We start from the raw sequence: 21,122 nt of genomic DNA, 5'->3' as shown, positions 1-21,122 counted from the left end.
CGAGTCATAAATATATTCATATGGAATCAGAAACTGGATAGAAAAAAAAGTAATAAAAAGCGGCAGCTTAAGTTTGAGCATGGCAAATTTAACGACCCTATTTTTGCTTTCACTTTAAATCTAATACATTCAATCTATGTTTGTTAGCACGTTGAATGACATGGGGGTCACCGGTGACCGGCGAAGCCAATATTATTAGAAACACATAATTCGAATAAATTTTTAATGCTTTTAATTTTTTATTACTATTATCGTTACTAAAATGGTTTGAAGAAATTAATGCAATATAGAACACATAAAAATAGTTTTATTTATATACACAGAGATGCCGACTTGCTCCTGACAGCGAATAAATATTTTAAAGTGGTAGTTTATTAATTGTGATTCATGGTTTATTAAATTTAATTTAGTAGATTTTTATCCACTACTATTTCTAAGCAATTCGAAGGCTTATATAATTCACCACTTTTTTTTCAGATATGTTGTGCTAAAACTTTTAAAAAACTAGCAAAATCTATTTAATGTTTGCAAATTTAGTTTGAAGTTATTTACCGTCTGGCCAGACGGGTGAACCGTGTAAATTTAGCGTGGCATTCAACGTGTTAAGAGTGTAACTATATAATTTTTAATGCGAACTAAGTCTTTTAAAATATTTTGTCGAATTCGGAACAGTTTGCATCTTTGCAGATATGCCAATTTGCTCGGCTTTGAGGGAAATTTTTTTCTTGTGGTAGCTAAATATATGATTTAATGTATTATTTTCAGTATAATAACTTTAATTTAAAATTATTTTGCCCACCACTTCGAAAAATTAATTAAAACGAATATATATATATATATATATATATACACACACATATATATATATATATATATATATATTTATATATATATGTATATTTTTATATATATATATATATATATATATATATATATGTATATATATATATATATATGTATATATATATGTATATATATATATATATATATGTATATATATATGTATATATATATATATATATATATATGTATATATATATATATATATGTATATATATATATATATTTTTATATATATATATATATATATGTATATATATATATGTATATATATATATATATATATATATATATATTTATATATATATATATATATATATATATATATATATATATATATATATATATATATATATATATATATATATATATTTTTATATATATATATATATGTATATATATATGTATATATATATATATATATATATATATATATATATATTTTTATATATATATATGTATATATATATGTATATATATATGTATATATATATATATATATATATATATATATATATATATATATATATATATATATATATATATATATATATTCTCACAAAAACAGTCATTTTCATGTCCCCAGTACATTTTATGTTTTTTTTACAACTTACGAAAAAAAAAATTCAGGGAAAGTGTCCTTCAGAATGCAGGCTAACAAAAGAATAAAAATAAAATTATCAATTTTTATTTTTTATTTATTTTAGGTAATTAAAATATACCAATATGTCATTCCCTCACTTGTCCCCACTGTTGATTTAGAAAAAGAAAAAATTGTTTCTGAAATTAAAAAAAAAATTACAAATTCGTGTTTTTTATTTCAGAATATTGAAATATAGAATTCAGAAAATCAATTTTAAATTTAATTTTTGATAAAAATATTAACACAGCACTATTTCAAACTTTGTCCCTACTGCTTCGCATCATTCTCTCACAACAATGTTCTTATCACTTGCAATCTTCTTAGAATAAAAATATTTTAATAAAAACTTTAGCAGTTAACAACTGGCATCATAGAACAAAATTGCAGTATGTTTCCATCTTCAACTTAAAGAATCTTTGCTGTGGAATAAATTTGAATGAATCAAACCAGGTAAAATTTTTTATATTTCTCATTCCCTCATGTCGTTTCTTAGAGTAAAATAAAATACAACTTCATCGAGAAAGTGGATAATTATATGTTGCTTTCTTGTATGAATATAATTGTATGTGATTGATTTCAGAAATTAATTAGGCCTAACTGTTATTTTTAAATTTTATTAAATAAGTCATTCCCTCACTATTGTATAAAGTGAGGGAATGATGCTGAAGTGAGGGAATGACTCAAGATGAGTATATTATGAAATTTTTTTTTGTTCAATCGTGCCAGCGAATTTTATTTAAATTATCTAAATTACATTCTAATTATCTTATTTAAATTATTATTTTATCTGTAAAAACTATTAAATATATAATAACTATTTAATATATAGTAAATGATAACATACTAAGTATATCTAAATTATAATTAATATTAGATATACTTAGTATGTTATCATTTTCAAACTTGAGGTAGCTGTAACTTAGAGAAAAACATGTATTGAAATAAAACGTCATTCCCTCACTTTGTAAATAGTGAAATTAATTAATTAATTTAAATATTAAGTATAATTTATAGGATATATACTTTCTTTATAATGCCATTACATATTTCTATTAATATAAAAAGTCTCAGAGCTTTTTATTCACTTCACTTTTTTGGGATTTTATGACCAGAAAAATGACAGTTTTTGTGAGAATGACCCATATATATATATATATATATATATATATATATATATATATATATATATATATATATATATATATATATATATATATATATATATATATATATATATATATATATATATATATATATATATATATATATATATATATATATAAGTTTATATAAAATCATTGAAATAATCGTATATTTTGATGGATATATTTACTAAACAGTTTTTTTTGTTGCTAATTTTTATGATTTTCCCATGTGCAAATCCATTTCAGGCCAAAATTCATTGCCAAAATTATTTACTAAATAATTTCTTTGTTAATTTATATAATTTTTCCATGTGCAAATCCATTTCGGGCAAATCCGTGGTTAGAATTATTTACTGAAAATTCCTTTACTAAATAATTTCCTTTGCTAATGTATACAGTTTTTCCATGTGCAAATCCATTTCGGGCAAATCCGTGAATAAAATTGTTTGCTAAAAATTTCTTTATTAATTTATACAATTTTCCATGTGCAAATCCATTTCGGGCAAATCCGTGGTTAAAATTATCTACTAAAATTTTTTCTTTGTTAATTTTTCCATGTGCAAATCCATTTCGGGCAAATCCGTGGTTAGAATTATTTACTAAAAATTCCTTTACTAAATAATTTCCCTTGTTAATCTATACAGTTTTTCCATGTGCAAATCCATTTCGGGCAAATCCGTGGATAAAATTGTTTGCTAAAAATTTCTTTATTAATTTATACAATTTTCCATGCTAAAATTTTTTCTTTGTTAATTTTTCCATGTGCAAATCCATTTCGGGCAAATCCGTGTAAAAATTATCTATTAAAATTTTTTCTTTGATAATTTAAATAATTTTTCTATGTGCTAATCCATATCGTGCAAATCTGCGGCTAAAATTATTTGCAAAGCAGGCAATTTATGTTTCTCTTTTCTATTTTATATTTTTTCTTAAATAAACATCTATCTTTTAAAACTATTTATGATCAATTTTTAAAATTATCCAGTATAATATTACCTTGCGCACATCCATTTCGGGCCCATCCTTGGTAACTAACAAATCAAAACTCAGAATAACAAATCACTTCAGCATTGCAGTAAGAACGACACTTTAAAACCCTCTTGTTACACTCAATTTGCGCTTTTCTTTTCATATTTTGTAATCTGGCAATCTTTCTGCGAAAACATTTTAAAATCATTCTTGAAAAATATCCGTCCATGTAAGTTGTTATGATTTTGCTACTCGCTTTATAGTCCCCCCTTTTTAATATTTTTTCTTTTTATTTTATTTTATTATCTGTTTTTACATGTTATTTTTACTTTTTATGATCTATTTTATTTGTAGTTATTTTGTAAAAAAATTTTTTGAGTGCTCCTCACACTATTGTATTAACATATTTTGCTTTGGCTTTATTGATACAATATCAGAAAGCACTCTGTTTTGCGGATATAATCGTGTGGGCTGAAGAAAAGATTATATCTTTCCTTTTTTTCCGGCTTTTTTTCCGGTTTTTTAATAAACACTTCACTTTTTTTTTTTTTTTTTTTTAAATAAAATGTTGTTTGTTATTTTTTTTACTTATTATTTCCCACCCCCTTTTTTTCATATGTCTATAATTTTTCTTTGTTTTATTCTTCATTTTGAACTTATCTAATGAGTGCTGTTTACTTGCAGCTTAAGCGCAATAAATGATACTTATTGTTTTTCTTAACTTTCTTAGTGTTTTCTTGTATTTATATATATATTCTCGACCGGGGTTTTTTTTCGAACATTTATTTCGTTTCGAACTATTTCCATTACCTAATTATTTATTTCATCTCAGAAACTGGATGAAAATAATACTATTAATTATACAATATTTATATGTAGGTTTAAATTTACTCCCGATTCGGTATTAGTTCATAAAAAAGTAGATATGACATTTTCAAGTGATATATATTTCCTTCTCAAATTTTGATTACATCAGGAAACGTCAACTACATTAAACAATAAAAACGAAATGTTTAACCAGAGAAATAAAATTGGTTCTTACATGAAAAAAAAAAATCTTCATTCGTAATATCGTTTTGAAATTTTTTTTCTTCTTTCAAGTAACGCTTAGTTCTTCTCTTCCACCGCAACCGTGTCTTGCCTCAAGTCACATGACGACATTCACCGTGTAGGGAGCAAAGAATAATTGAGTTGTTCCAAAAACGTGCCAAACTTGTAAAGCTTGTCATCCACTTTGATAAGCGCCGCTGAGCATTTCGACCCCCATTGAATACTGAGGCTGAGAGCTGACGGAGAAAAAGGGAAAAATGAGAATAAAAAAAAAAATCCCTCTCTTCTCAATCCCATTCATTGGAGTGTGAAATTATGAACTGGAGTTCATGGTTGACAGTCACGGTTGTCATATTTGCAGAGGGAAGGAGTAATTGATAAATCGGCTCGGTCTGCGCGATGAGCCTCTTAAATGCATGGCAACCGACTTGCTTCAGATAGTTTAAAATGATTAAGTAAAAGAGTCCGGTGGCATATGTAGAATAAAAATGACTTATACAGGTGGTTTATGTTGTGAATATAGATAACTTAATTAATAGTTAATTCTGTTTATATTCGCGACACAACGTGAGTTTGATTTCGTCTAAAAAATGTGGGTGTCATTTAATCATATAATGTATTTTTTATTAGTCAGTCTTTTCTTTTCTTTTTATGAAATTTATTTGAGGTATCTTCAGTTTTAATTATCATTGAGATTTAGTTAATTTTGCTGATCAGAGGAGATGAGGCATCACCTACATCAGAAAGCCTCCACACGGTTTTTTATGAGTAGTCTGCGCAGACTATTTAAAAAGTGTCTGTGCGCATGGACCAGAATTCTTTTTTTTTTTTATAAGTACTAGGGGGAAACTTATCTTATGTATTTTAGAAATGAAATTGCGGTGGTTGGCAAGTAAATAAGACAAACCAATCATATTCATAAATTAAACAAATTTTAACACTTTTATTAATCTGTTTACCTTCATAGTGGTCTGATCGGACTCCCTGTAAGAAAGCTTTCGAGGTTGGAAGGAGGAGTTGGAAGAGAGGTAATGGCAATACTTACATGAGACTAAAACTCATAAATTTTTACCAGTGATTAGTGCAAAAAGAATTATGTAACGAAAAATTTGGATACGAATTACACTAATATAAACATAATTTGACATATATATTATATACGTAAGTTGACATAAATAAATATTAACATAAATTGATACATATTTCACTAATTAAATTTCTATATTTTAACTAGCACATATTTAATTATGACATACATTGAAGTTCATTCGAATACATTGTGGTAGCCATGAAAAAAAATCAAGCCGTTCGCTTGTGAAATAATAAAACAATGAAAAATTCAATATGACAAATTGACGTTTTGACATAACATTAGAAATATTGATTGTAGACTTTAATTTAAAATGAAGATATATCATGATTTGATATGTACAATAATTGATTTTTGAAAAATGAAGAACATAATTGATGAGGACTACCATGACAGTATTACATATTAATATATATGCTTATTTTTTTTTAAAAAAAATAGTGGTGGTCAGAGAGATTATAAATTAGGTTTGTAAATGCTAGGAATATATATAAAGCATACCTTTTACTACCACTTTATAGAAATAAAATTTCACGCCAAATGCGTAAGAGTTGGCAGGTATATATATATATATATATATATATATATATATATATATATATATATATATATATATATATATATATATATATATATATATATATATATATATATATATATATATATATATATATATATATATATATATATATATATATATATATATATATATATATATATATATATATATATATATATATATATTATTATCATTATTATTATTATTACTTCCTGGGTGAATAGTTCTTGAAACCAAAATGTTAATAAATACGAGCTGCCATCTAGTAAACATTCATGTTTCTCTCTCTTTCTTTTTTTTAAAATAAATGTTAAGTTTCTAAAATCATTAAAATTGTATAATTAAATATCAACCTTATTAATTATAAATTTCTTTAAATTATCCAGTATAATATTATTACCTCTGCGAGCATCCATTTTCGGGCTAATCCTTCAGTAGTGCAGTAAGATTGCGCCATAGCACAAAATTTCTCTATTTACTTTTTTAACTTCATTTGCGCTTATGTTTTCAGATTTTGTTATCTGGCAATTTTATTACGAAAATATTTTAAATTATTCTTGAAAGATTCCGGTACATGTAAGTTCATTTGAGTTCGTTACTCGCTTTATAGATTTCGTTTTGTGTTTTGTTCTGTTTTGCTTTACATTTTGTTTTTTGCGTGATATATATTTTTTAAATAATGTGTTCTATTTTGTTTCAATTTTTTTAAGTGCTCCTCACTCTATACTATTGATATATTTTTGGCTATATTGTTGCAATAGTAGAAAGCACTCCTTTTTGCGGATATAATCGTGTGAGCTGATGAAGCGTGGTAAATAAAACTTGATTATGCGCAGTAAATAAAACTTATTATTTTCTTAATTTTCTTAATTTTTCTCTCTTTCTTCATTTTTATCCTTTTTGTATATATATATATATTTATATAAGTTCAAAATGAAGAATAAAACAAAGAAAAATTATAGACATATGAAAAAAAAAGGGGGGGGGGAGGAATAATAAGTAAAAAAATTACAAACAACAGTTTATTAAAAAAAAATGCTAATTAAAAACCGGAAAAAAAGATATAATCTTTTCTTCAGCCCACACGATTATATCCGCAAAATAGAGTGCTTTCTGATATTGTATCAATAAAGCCAAAGCAAAATATATTAATACAATAGTGTGAGGAGCACTCAAATTTTTTTTTATATATATATATATATATATATATATATATATATATATATATATATATATATATATATATATATATATATATATATGTATAACTAATATTTATAAAATAAATAATTGTTTATTAGAAATGTCGAAGCATAATTAACTTGATAAAAGTTCCAAGAATCGCAATTGTAGGTCTCTACACTTCTATGCTTTTGGCAAAATATAATTAAGACAGGGAGACAACTAAAGCTTTCAGAAAGTTTGGCAATTAGCCAACATTTTAAAAGCCGTACCACTAAAGAATTGGAAAGCGTTTCATCTAGTTTTTGAATCATTTGCATGCAGTTGTGTAGAAAAAGACTCTTCTTATCAGTTTTACAATATAAAGAATAACACATTAAAATTTTAACTTAACTACCACTAGAAGAAGTTCCTGTAATTGCAGATTTTAAAAACTAATTGTTTCCAAAAATATTCGTTTATTTAACATTATTCTGCCTATAATAGATACATTAAGTATAATACTACTAGTGTTTTCGAAATTACTTTATTTCTAGAAAATTCTTCAAACTTAAACTGGTTTCTTACGAGAGTATATGTAGAATATACAGAATATGATAAAAGATTAGAAATAAGATCTTTTCACTTCGAGGGCTTTATATGTCCTTCGAAAAAGTATTCGAAAAGTATTTTTACATGAGTATATATAGAATATACGAATACAATAAAAGATTAGAAATAAGATCTTTTCACTTCGAGGGCTTTATATGTCCATCGAAAAAGTATTCGAAAAGTATTTTAACGAGAGTATATATAGAATATACAGAATATGATAAAAGATTAGAAATAAGATCTTTTCACTTCGAGGACTTTATATGTCCTTCGAAAAAGTATTCGAAAAGTATTTTTACGAGAGTATATATAGAATATACGAATACAATAAAAGATTAGAAATAAGATCTTTTCACTTCGAGGGCTTTATATGTCCTTCGAAAAAGTATTCGAAAAGTATTTTTACGAGAGTATATATAGAATATACAGAATATGATAAAATATTAGAAATAAGATCTTTTCACTTCGAGGGCTGTATATGTTCTTCGGAAAAGTATTCGAAAAGTATTTTTACGAAAGTATATATAGAATATACGGAATATGATAAAAGATAAGAAATAAGATGTTTTCACTTCGAGGGCTTTATATGTTCTTCGAAAAAGTATTTGAAAAATATTTGTACGAGAGTATATATGGAATATACAGAATATGATAAAAGATTAGAAATAAGATCTTTTCATCTCGAGAGTTTTATATATTATTCGAAAAAGTACCCACCTCTAAAAATTGATCAAAACTTAATTAGGGACTTTACAATTTTTATTTTACTTTCTATTTTTACACAATTAGCATAATTTCGGCATTCGCTACATTTAAAAGTTAGATTACTCTTGAATAAAGGAATATTCTTTTTCAAACCTTAATAGGAAAAAGCAATTTATCTTATTCTCGGCATTGCGTGTAATAAATATTCAAACTGCAGTTGTATGAATTATGAAACTCTTTCTCCCGGTGGAATGTGTTTGTTTTTTTATGCAAAAAAAACGCCTTAATGACTTCTCTGTTTTGATAACTTTTCCAAAACTTTGATATTTAAGTGAAGAGCTTATTTTATTTCTAAAGGAAGCTATTCGCCACATTTACTTTGCATGAACTGTAAAATAAAACAAAGTGACGTATGGCTTGTATTTAACTAGATATAGTTAGTTTTTAACTATTAATACTCTTTTTTCATTTTCATTTTTTAAACGTGTCAATATAGAGCAGTGTTGTCTACCCACTTTAGTTTTATTTAATTTTCCCTATTTTAAATTGCAAATAAATTTTTTTTAACGACGGAGGACTTAGTTCAGACTCTAAGGAAGATGGCGCTGTAGTAGTTTGATTGATCCGTTTTTATTTATTTGGTGTCTTTTTAACCGACCTGTTATAACGTTTTTTGAGAGATTTGTATTGAAAATCAGCAAACTTTTAGTTGGTGCTCCGTAAGTATATTATTATTATTACTATTTTCACTTTGGTTAAGGGATAAACTTATCTAAGACTAAGATTACATTAATTTTATATGAAAAAACAAACAAAAAGAATGTAAGTTTTGCTGTTGTAAACAAAATGCCAGAATTCGCGGGGCGAGTCTACCCATTCGTATTTAGTTTTAATAAAGCATAATAATATAATTTAGAACTTCGTTTATATTAAAATTAAGTCATTTTAAATGAATTTGAGTATATTATTTTAATTCTGCATTGATAAATTTAAACATTAATAAGAAAATTTATAGGTTAAATATAAATGTAAATATAAAATATGTTTATTTTACCTATTTTTTCAATTTTTATATTACAAAATTAATTTTTTTTATTTAATGCAAGTTAAATAAATTATTATTTATTATTACAGATGGTTCGATTTTTCATGATTCCCAATGTTTGAATTTCGTTTTGTTAATAATCTTTAATTATTATTATTTATTAATTATTTAATTGTAAATTTATATTAATTTTAATTTATTTTTATCAACAATAATCAGAAAAAAATGTTATTTTATAATGTTAATGATTATAAAAACAAAACTGTGATCAAAATGTGATAATCCATCAAATACTTAATTTGTGTTATTTTATGAATAAAAAAATGGAATATATAATAAAGTTATGAATTTTACTTCATAAATATCCTATATAGTAACTAAAATAAAAATTTAATAGTAAAATTTGATTATTTACAATGTTAACATTCATTTTAGTAGAATGGGTAGACTCGCCCCATACGAGAGATTTGTCAGCAGTTCTATAAAAATATACAATAACAGCGTAACTGTTAGTATTTTCTATAATCGATTTCACAGCTTTGAAGAGGGATAAATAGCGATTCCGAAACACCTAATAAAAGCCTTTTTTATTTAATATTTACAAAAGTTTGACCACTTGAAAGTTGACAAACTGAAAAAATGGGTAGACTCGCCCCGATTTACGGTATATCAGTTTTCTTGATGCTTGGATCTGGATACTTTGAATAAAAAATGATCTGCTTTGCATAACAAATAAAATATGTATACACGAGGAAAATATAATGAATAATTGTAATGAATAAAATATGTATGTATGAGGCATGTATGAAAGTATGAGGAAAGCAGAAAAAAACTGGTACTAAGACTATTTAATGCATAGCTGGTTTTTGTGCGGAATATAAAAAGCTTTAACTAATAGGATTACTGGAAATTTCTGTTAGCGATAAGAATTCACAGATGTATAAATTTGTAAAAAATGCTTTCATAAAAAAAAAGTGGCACAGGTACAGCATGGACCCTTAAAAAGTTCTGTTGGATACTTTCGTTACATGTTTGAATAAGTATTCACATGCTCTTCAAAATTAACAAATAAATTGTTTATCATCTAAATTACTGTTAACAGGATTGAATAAAACAGCTATAAAATAAATGTTTCGGACTGAAAACACTATTTTTTTTTTTTAAAAAAAGTAACTTTTTAAACTTTTATCAGCAAAGATTACATCATAAGTGACTAAATCAGGGTTCCCACGGTCCTTGAGAATTTTAAAAAGTGGTAATAAAAATAAAAGAAATTTTGACATTTTTATTTCTGTGTAGCCACCACTAAAAATTGTTTTCTAAAAAATATATATATGCACGAAAATTTCAGCACTTTACGATAAAAAAGTACATTAAAATAAAAAAGTTTATTGTGGCTCCACCCTAAATTTGCTACCACATTTTAAATTTTTCAAGGACCGCGGGAACCCTGTAAATTGAAGCAATACTTAACACGTTGAACGCCATGGGGGTCACCGGTGACCGGCACTGAGTTTGTTCGTAGCGCCACGGGGGTGCCAAGATAATTGTAAACACTTAATTTGAGTAAATTTTTAATTTTTTTATATTATTATCGTTACTAATCGTTAGTTTTCTTTATATACACCAGGGGTGAAAGCGAGACGGAAAAGAGGCAAAGCTGGTAGTAAAACCTTTTCAGTTATAGCTAGTTTTGCGAGGAGTTAACTTATTCTTTTTTTAAAACTAGTCAGCAATATCTACTTTATCCTGGAAAAATAAGCAGTTTTATATATAGACAAAAATTATAAAAGAAATCCTGATAGTTAGAGATATTTTATTTTTCTCGGAAAATATGCTCAAATGAAATGACTTTCGTACCAGTTTTTGCACTTTTCCGTCTTGCTATATAAGAGCTTTCAGCCATGATATACACAGAGATGCCAACTTGCTCTGGATAGCAAATAAATATCTTAAAGTGGTAGTTTATCAATTGTGATCTTTGGTTTAATAAATTCAAATTAGTAGATTTTTATCCAGCACTATTTCTAAATAATTCGTAGGCTTATAGAATTCATCACTTTATAGTAATTATGCCATGCCATACCTTTTAAAAAGCAAGCAAAAATAGTCAAATATTTGCAAAATTTACTTTATAGTTACTTACCGTTTTTTTAATTGTTTTGGCATGTCCGGAGCAGTTGGCATATATGTATACACAGAGATGCCAACTTGCTCCGGACAGCGAATAAATATTTTCAAGTGGTAGCGTATTAATTGTGATTCTCGGTTTAATATATTCAATTTAGTAGATCTTTATCCACCATTATTTCCAAACAATTCGTAAGCTTGTATCATTCACCACTTTTTCCAGATATGTCATTCTAAACCTATTAAAAAACTAGAAAAATCAGTCTAATATTTGCAAATTTAGTTTGTCGTTATTTACTGTTTTGACAGATGGTCAAGTCATATGTTATCGAGTTCATATAAAGTGATGAAAAAACTAGCACATTGGAATGAATAAGATAACGTATAATTTACACAAGATAACGTATAATTTACACCAGCAGCTCCCTAATGGTGTCATTATCAGCTTATCCGTATATCAAAGCAACACTATATCCAGAGATGCCAACTGTTCCGGACACGCCAAAAAAATTAAAGAAACGGTAAATAACTACTAAGTAAATTTTGAAAATATTTGACAATATTTGATTGCTTTTTAAAAGGTATGGCATAACGTAGTTATTATAAAGTGGTGAATCATATAAGTCAACGAAATATTTAGAAATAGTGGTGGATAAAAATCTATTAAATTGAATTTATTAATCTAATTATCACAATTGATAAACTACCACTTTAAAATATATACTTGCTGTCCGGAGCAAGTTGGCATCTCTGTATATCAAGTATTAGATCAAAAGAACACTTTTTGTTTTCGCAAAACTTATATACCTTTTTATATAATTATACTTCTTTTATAAATATCTTTTATAAATTCTTATATGCATATATATGATATGTCACGGCGAAAGACCGAAATCGGTGGTTGTTGACTTTCACCGGTGAATGTCGACAAACACCAAATACGTCGGTGAGAGATCGAATATTTCATTACATTCTTGTACATTCAGACCCTCACCGGTGTATGTCGACAATCACAGATATGCTTTGGTGAATGTCCGAAATATTTATTACATTCGATTTGATATGAATTTATTCGTGGAAATAATTACATTTATTCGATATTTTAACCCTACACTGATGCTTTTTTAAGGTTAATTGCCACTGCCTGGTATACATATGACCGGTATACCCTACACTGATGTTTTTTTAAGGTTAAGTGCCACTGCCCGGTATACATTTGCCCAGTATACCCTACCCTGATGTTTTTTTAAGGTCAAATGCCATTGCCCGGTATATATTTGCCTGATGCTCCAAACACTGATTTTTCCTCTAATCTATCGTCAGTAAGTATTAAAATATAGAATAAATATAAATATATCAAATAAATATAATAATGTTAACGAATAAATTAATATAAAATTGGATATAACAAATATTTCGGACATTCACCAAAGCGACTATGTGATTGTTGACATTCACCGGTGAGAGTTAGAAATAAGGGTATTCAGCAAATACTTCGGACATTCACCAAGCGACTACGTGAATGTTGACATTCACCGGTGAATGTTGATATTCACAAGATTTTGGTGCTTCACCGTAACATATATATAAACATTTTTAGAAGAAGTATAAATATATAAAGTATGTTAATCACCATAAAAGGTTATTTGTGACGGCAGAGAAAGAGTTTTAATGAGTTATTTTTGTTATTAAAAAGTATATAAGTTATAAAATAAGCATAAGTGTATGAAATAACTATATAAAATAAATATATAAAGTACGTTAATCGCCATAAATCGTTATTTATGTCAGCAGAGCCTTCAAAAAAGAGTATTTATGCGTTATTTTCTTTTGAAGTTATAATTAGATGTATACTCTAAATTAGGTTTGATATAATTGAAAAAAAAACAACGTTTTTCTGCATTTGTAATTAGTTAAACATTCAATTATGGTTGTAGGTAAGACTAATATAAAAAGATATGTCCCAAAAAATATAAATAAATAAAAAGATTAACTGAAAAGCCTACTATTTTAATGTCTGATGCCATTTGGAAAATTTTTCAAATCAGATTCTTCTTTACTTATTCCACTTCATTTAGTGAAGTGCATCTTGGCTAACATTTCTTTTATCAAGCTTATATAAAGCGATGAAAAAAGCCATCTGCATAAGGAATCTTTCTTAATGCACGGAAGTAAACAACTTCCTGAGAAAATGAACGCAGTGATTTTCAAAGAAATATACGAATGTTTTAACAAACTTTTCCATAGAATTGGAGAATAAAGTAGCAGATTATGCAAATTTTTTCATGATTGTGGCCACATAAAAGAGTTCTTTCTATAAATTTGACGAACATGTTAATTCAAAACAGAACAGACTTGCTTCACTTTTATTGAAAATAAAATGTCTTTCTTCTTTTTTTGGGGTCATTTTTAATGGAAGGTACAAACACAATAGTTGAATTGGTTTGAAACATTAGCAACAATGGATTTACTTTAAAATCACTTGTTTGTCCAAGCACTGGTATGTGTGACAATAATACTAGATTTAGCTCCCTATTATTATAACGTGAAGTTTTGTAGTTCTTAATCTTTTAAAAATCTAATTATTTTTAAGAAAGCGGTCATGAAAGTGCCTAATTTTTATTAAAGAAAATATATAAAAAGGTGCATGTATTGCACCTTTTTTATATAATTCAATCCAAATGAATTATTCCTTTTCGATTTTTAAAATTTTTTAAGCTTGAAATTTAAAATTCCATAATGTGCACAATATTTAACAGGTCAATGTACAGTGTAATGTTTAACAGTACAGTACAATTTTAATGTACACAATATTTATCACAGAATACGAACCACGTGCATTCACAAAGAGAATAAGTAGCTGAGCTAAGAGTACGAAATACATATCACAAATATATCCATTTGGAAAGTGCTGGATTTTAGTATTAAATGGACTTTCTATCTCTAGTTACATTAAAAACAGTCTGGTGCAGACATCTAGTGTGTAAAATAAGAGATAAAAGATACCGAGCAGAAGAGAGGGATATATTTAAATTTTTTTGATGCATTACTTTTGAATGCTCCAGACCGAAAATATCACGGGCACGAGAAATGGGAGATGAAAACTAACCCCGTGATTTTGACGAGAGCGAGAGTTAACGAGTTAACTAATTTGCTAAATAGAATCCAGAAAATTAGTTACCTTAGTTAACCCTTCCATGCATATTAATTGTTTTTCGGTAACACACTGATGAACATTCAATTCAAAATGTTGCGTAATTTTGTAATCCAACGTCGATGCAATACATTTTCAAACTCACCCAGAAGATTTAGGAAATTTATGTTAATGAATAAATAAAAAGTGAACTAATTGTTTGATTAGTAGGGGAAAATACATAAATTTTGCCACCTAATCTACTGAAGATGCGACTCCATCTTATGACTCGTTTTCTGCTCGGGATGTTGCGTGGTATGCAAAGAGAAAAGAAAATATAGAAGTCACTCCAAAACCTGATAGTAATGTAGCATTATCTAATGATGCGTCTTCCATTCAGGCTAATGTATGTTACCATGTTGCATGAAAAGAAAAATATTAGAAATTGCAATTGCTTCAAATCCTTTCATGGCAAATGTAACTTTTTTATTCTTCCGTTCCAGTTACTCTGCTCCACTATTTTGCATTTGAAGAAAAAAATAGAAAATACAAATGCCCCCAAAAACTGATGACAGTGTAACTTTATGATTCATCTTTTGTTCAGGTTACACCGTGCTACTACTTTGCATAGAAAGAAAAATAATAAATGCGATTGCCCCTGATACCTGCTAGTGATGTGACTTTATTATTCGCCTTCTGTTTAGGATTCTCCCTGCTAGTATGTTGCATGGAAAGAAAAATAATAAATGCAATTGCCCCTGAAACCTGCTAGTAATGTGACTTTATTATTCGTCTTCTGTTTAGGATTCTCCCTGCTAGTATGTTGCATGGAAAGAAAAATAATAAATGCAATTGCCCCTGAAACCTGCTAGTAATGTGACTTTATTATTCGTCTTCTGTTTAGGATTCTCCCTGCTAGTATGTTGCATGGAAAGAAAAATAATAAATGCAATTGCCCCTGAAACCTGCTAGTAATGTGACTTTATTATTCGTCTTCTGTTTAGGATTCTCCCTGCTAGTATGTTGCATGGAAAGAAAAATAATAAATGCAATTGCCCCTGAAACCTGCTAGTAATGTGACTTTATTATTCGTCTTCTGTTTAGGATTCTCCCTGCTAGTATGTTGCATGGAAAGAAAAATAATAAATGCGATTGCCCATGAAACCTTCTAGTAATGTGACTTTATTATTCGTCTTCTGTTTAGGATTCTCCCTGCTAGTATGTTGCATAGAAAGAAAAATAATAAATGCGATTGCCCCTGAAACCTTCTAGTAATGTGACTTTATTATTCGTCTTCTGTTTAGGATTCTCCCTGCTAGTATGTTGCATGGAAAGAAAAATAATAAATGCGATTGCCCCTGAAACCTGCTAGTAATGTGACTTTATTATTCGTCTTCTGTTTAGGATTCTCCCTGCTAGTATGTTGCATGGAAAGAAAAATAATAAATGCGATTGCCCCTGAAACCTGCTAGTAATGTGACTTTATTATTCGTCTTCTGTTTAGGATTCCCCCTGCTAGTATGTTGCATGGAAAGAAAAATAATAAATGCGATTGCCCCTGAAACCTGCTAGTAATGTGACTTTATTATTCGTCTTCTGTTTAGGATTCTCCCTGCTAGTATGTTGCATGGAAAGAAAAATAATAAATGCAATTGCCCCTGAAACCTGCTAGTAATGTGACTTTATTATTCGTCTTCTGTTTAGGATTCTCCCTGCTAGTATGTTGCATGGAAAGAAAAATAATAAATGCAATTGCCCCTGAAACCTGCTAGTAATGTGACTTTATTATTCGTCTTCTGTTTAGGATTCTCCCTGCTAGTATGTTGCATGGAAAGAAAAATAATAAATGCAATTGCCCCTGAAACCTGCTAGTAATGTGACTTTATTATTCGTCTTCTGTTTAGGATTCTCCCTGCTAGTATGTTGCATGGAAAGAAAAATAATAAATGCAATTGCCCCTGAAACCTGCTAGTAATGTGACTTTATTATTCGTCTTCTGTTTAGGATTCTCCCTGCTAGTATGTTGCATGGAAAGAAAAATAATAAATGCAATTGCCCCTGAAACCTGCTAGTAATGTGACTTTATTATTCGTCTTCTGTTTAGGATTCTCCCTGCTAGTATGTTGCATGGAAAGAAAAATAATAAATGCAATTGCCCCTGAAACCTGCTAGTAATGTGACTTTATTATTCGTCTTCTGTTTAGGATTCTCTCTGCTAGTGTGTTGCATGGAAAGAAAAATAATATATGCGAGATCCGTCAGTGTAGACATGAAGCCATTTAGATCGTGCGTATCTAGTATTTATACTTTCCTTGAAAACGGCATTTAAAACTGTCTCAGTGGTTTCTGTAGATGCCATTTCCCAGGATACTATGGATACTAGATATCCACGATCTAAATGACTTCATGTCTACACTGGCGGATAAGTTGAAGGAAAGCAGGTTGGAGGCATCATTGGAACAATATCATCACCTCAAAGCAGATACCAAACTCCTGGAAACAATCCAAAAAACATACTTGCTGAATCTCATTTTTTTAACACGAGATTTCTTAGTTTATGTTTAAAAGAATAACAAAATATCTACAATTATATTTTTTCCTTAATAAACAAAGTTTATTTACAATATTTTTGCCTGAAACTACTTATAAAAAATTTAAATAAGTATACATAAGCGTTATCAATTTTTTTTGTATTAAAATATTTCCATACTTAAAATAATTCTTGCTTACAATGAAGAACTGCAAAGAATTTCTATGAGACACCCTATGAAACGTAAAAATAATTAACTGATAAGATAGTTCTACATTTAAAAAAAATGCTGAAAACTTTTTCGAATTTTTAAAGTCTTAATAGATTTTTGTATATAGTAAGACTAGTAGATTTTTATATACTTATTATGTAGCGTAAATTTCATAATTACAATACAAATTTATGTCTAAATAAAGTATTAAAAATTCAAACGGCATCCATTTAATCAATGAAAATGAATTATTGATTCAATATTTCCTTTTAAAAATAAATTAGCTAGCGCTGTTACTGAATTTTATTAAGAAATTCTATAATGATATTTTAAACAGAGAAGTTATCGAAACATTTTCTTTTCAGATAAAATCAAACTTCTTATTTCCATCCAATCTATTAAGATTAAAGTATCAGACTAAAATATATTTATTATTCATTTAATTGAGTACTGAAGTTTCTGATAGAGCTTTACCGATTGATTGAGCTTCTGTGTACGCTTCAACTTTGTGGATGAAAGGCTAAAGATTTAATTTCAATAAATCAATATAATTTTTTTAAAAATATAAGTAACCTATTAATTGTATTTTTTAGTGTAAAAAACATCATGTTGAATAAAACACGTTATTAGAAAAACGCCTACATAGTCATCATTTTTCTAACTATTCATAAGATTTTTAATAAGCATTACGTATTAAAGCTGTTAGCCGTCAAGTCCAGCAGAATAATTTCTAGAAAGTTTATTTTTATTAGAATGGATTTAAGCTCGTTTAATTAGTTATAATGAAATCTAAAATTATCAATTCTGAAAATACATTCTGATTTTTTTACCAGCACCATTATGTAAGTTCATATGATAGCAAATATTGATAAATGATAGATAATCTATAGTTCAAGACGATTGTTCGTTTTTTGAATAATGATTTTCAAATTTATTTGCTGGATGGAGTTTTAAATTTGGAAATTTCTTGTGAAATTTAAGATGTTGCTTGTTGCTTATAATATCAAAGATGATGATGCATGTTAAGTATTTCTAATTATCAAAGCAATAATTATCAAAGCGATATCAATCTAAGATCAATCAGATCTAATTATCAGAGCAATCGGATCTAACTATCAGGGCAATCAGATCTAATTATCAGAGCAATCAGATCTAATTATCAAAGCAATCAGATCTAATTATGAATTTGATGATGTATGTTAAATATTTCTAATTATCAAAGCAATAATTATCCAAGTGATATCAATCTAAGATCAAACAGATCTAATTATCAGAGCAATTCGATCTAACTATCAGAGAAATCAGATCTAATCATCGGAGCAATCAGATCTAATCATCAAAGCAATCAGATCTAATTATCTAAGCTGATAATGTATGTTAAAGATTTTTTTATTCAGAATGTTGTTCCATAAATGCACAATACTGTGAAATGTTTCTTTAACTATTTTTTGAAACTTCATCTGCAGTTAAGCCTGCAGAACGATCATCTGAAGTTTCATATTTGTACTTCAGCCATCAGAGTTATTTACCAAATCTTTATTTATTGTTCAATGTTTTGCAGCATTTCCTAAACTTTGATTACAGCTATTTAAGTCTACTGAGCCACCTGTTGAATTTTACTTTCAGACAAGATTGCCGAACCATCTCCTGAAATTTATTTGTAGCTCAGTCTACATAGCTTTAATTCTGTAGCTCAGATAAACAGCTAATGTTAAAAAAATCAACTGAAAGTTTATTAAATATTCTGTTCCATACAAATGTGCAACAATGCCGTTAGTTTTTCAAAATATTTATTGACACTTTATCTATATTTCAGTTTAACGGCCAATAAGAACTATGCATTAAAAGTCCAATGTACATTTCATTCCATACAAATATAAAACATCACTAAGCACCAGTGATGAAATGCTTTTTTAAAGATTATATGTGTAAACTATTCTACTTATATTAATAATGATAATAATGTGTGTTAACTAACTATTTACTATTATTATCACTATCTTTTTATATATTAATTTCTTGGCATTATAGACAAGCAGGGTCTTTGTTTATTTATAGCTAGATCTTTATTTATGGTTTAGTCAACGCCCGGTGAAGAAATGCAATTGTAAAATTGTCAATTTCCGGAAAACGTTGCTTTTTAAATGATTCCGATCTATGTTAACAGCTTCATTTTAGTTAAATAAGCATGATTCAGAACAATTAATTCTTATTTCATTAGACTTTGCGTGCTGCCAGATTTGAATAATTTATTGATCAAACATAGTTATTATTATTCACGAAACAAAACATGAATAACTACGAAGCAAATTTGCGATTATTTAGAATTTTAATTCTAGACTTTAGCTCTACTACTGGCGAGGAAACTGTAATTAAAGTACTATTAAGGAGGGTAATTTTACTGTGCTCATTTGTTTCTTTTATGGATTACTTGGTATTGGTTTTTATATCAGTTGCAGACGAGAGAGTAGAATGGAAGTCATCATTAATCAGCATATTAGCTTTTGTTCTGTCCGTACCATCGTACATAATTATGAAGCAACGGAAAAAGGAAATTTATTGCTTACTAAAATTACTTCCCAGAAATAGCATATCTGATAACCAAACCAATTACATTATTTTCGCTCTGGGTGCTTATACTATGATTTGCCCATTAACCCATCTGGATTACAGAAGGGAAAAATTCGACGTTTTAAACTTTTTTACCTACGGTTATTCTATCAATCCTGTCTATGCGTGCTTTGTAGTGTATGTCAAACTGTTTTTCTTAAATACCCTTTTTCCTACTTCGATAACTATAACTTCAATTTTGTTTTGCCGTTCATGTTGCGCCATCTCAAATCACATCAGGCTGTTGAGTATTAAAATAAGTCAAAAGAAGATGAAAGTAAGCACAAAATCGATGCAAATCGAAATATTAAAGCAGAAATCTAAAATAATCAACCTCTTAAAGCAAATCGATTATATATTTTCTAAACCGGTTTTTCTATTCTGTGCCTCAAGCTTCTGGGTATGCTTCAGTTTTGTGGGTGTAATGTCGGGTTTCACGAAGATAACTTTCTCTTTAATGATTGTGTTTAGAGTATTCCTGTCGTTAATATCGTTTTCTGTTTTGTCTGCTATTATTTGGGTAGGGAGTCAAGTCAAAATTGAAGTGGATCGCTTGATTTTCACTGTATGGAATGAACTAAAAGAGAACGCGTTACACGGACTTACCGTTGAAAACGACAATCTATTAAAGGATTTTATTGAAAAGCCTAAATTGGAGCTTTCTGCTTGCAAAATCATCTTTTTCCACA

At 27.7% G+C, this 21,122-nt stretch overlaps 1 protein-coding gene across 1 annotated transcript in view; it reads right to left on the bottom strand.

Annotated features, from left to right (window-relative positions):
• The window catches only part of LOC147809605 (uncharacterized), a 37,092-nt gene extending 16,740 nt beyond the window's left edge, over positions 1–20,352 (bottom strand). The window contains exon 1 of the mRNA XM_087162880.1: positions 20,255–20,352. Coding sequence (XP_087019006.1) covers positions 20,255–20,352 — 98 coding nt within the window. The remainder of the gene's footprint in view (positions 1–20,254) is intronic.
• Between the last annotated feature and the right edge of the window lie 770 nt (positions 20,353–21,122).

Source organism: Parasteatoda tepidariorum, chromosome 5, assembly GCF_982258835.1.
Source record: "Parasteatoda tepidariorum strain Cologne lab strain chromosome 5, Ptep-v5.0, whole genome shotgun sequence".
Taxonomy (NCBI): Eukaryota; Metazoa; Arthropoda; class Arachnida; order Araneae; family Theridiidae; genus Parasteatoda; species Parasteatoda tepidariorum.
This window is presented reverse-complemented; position numbering and strand designations above follow the sequence as displayed.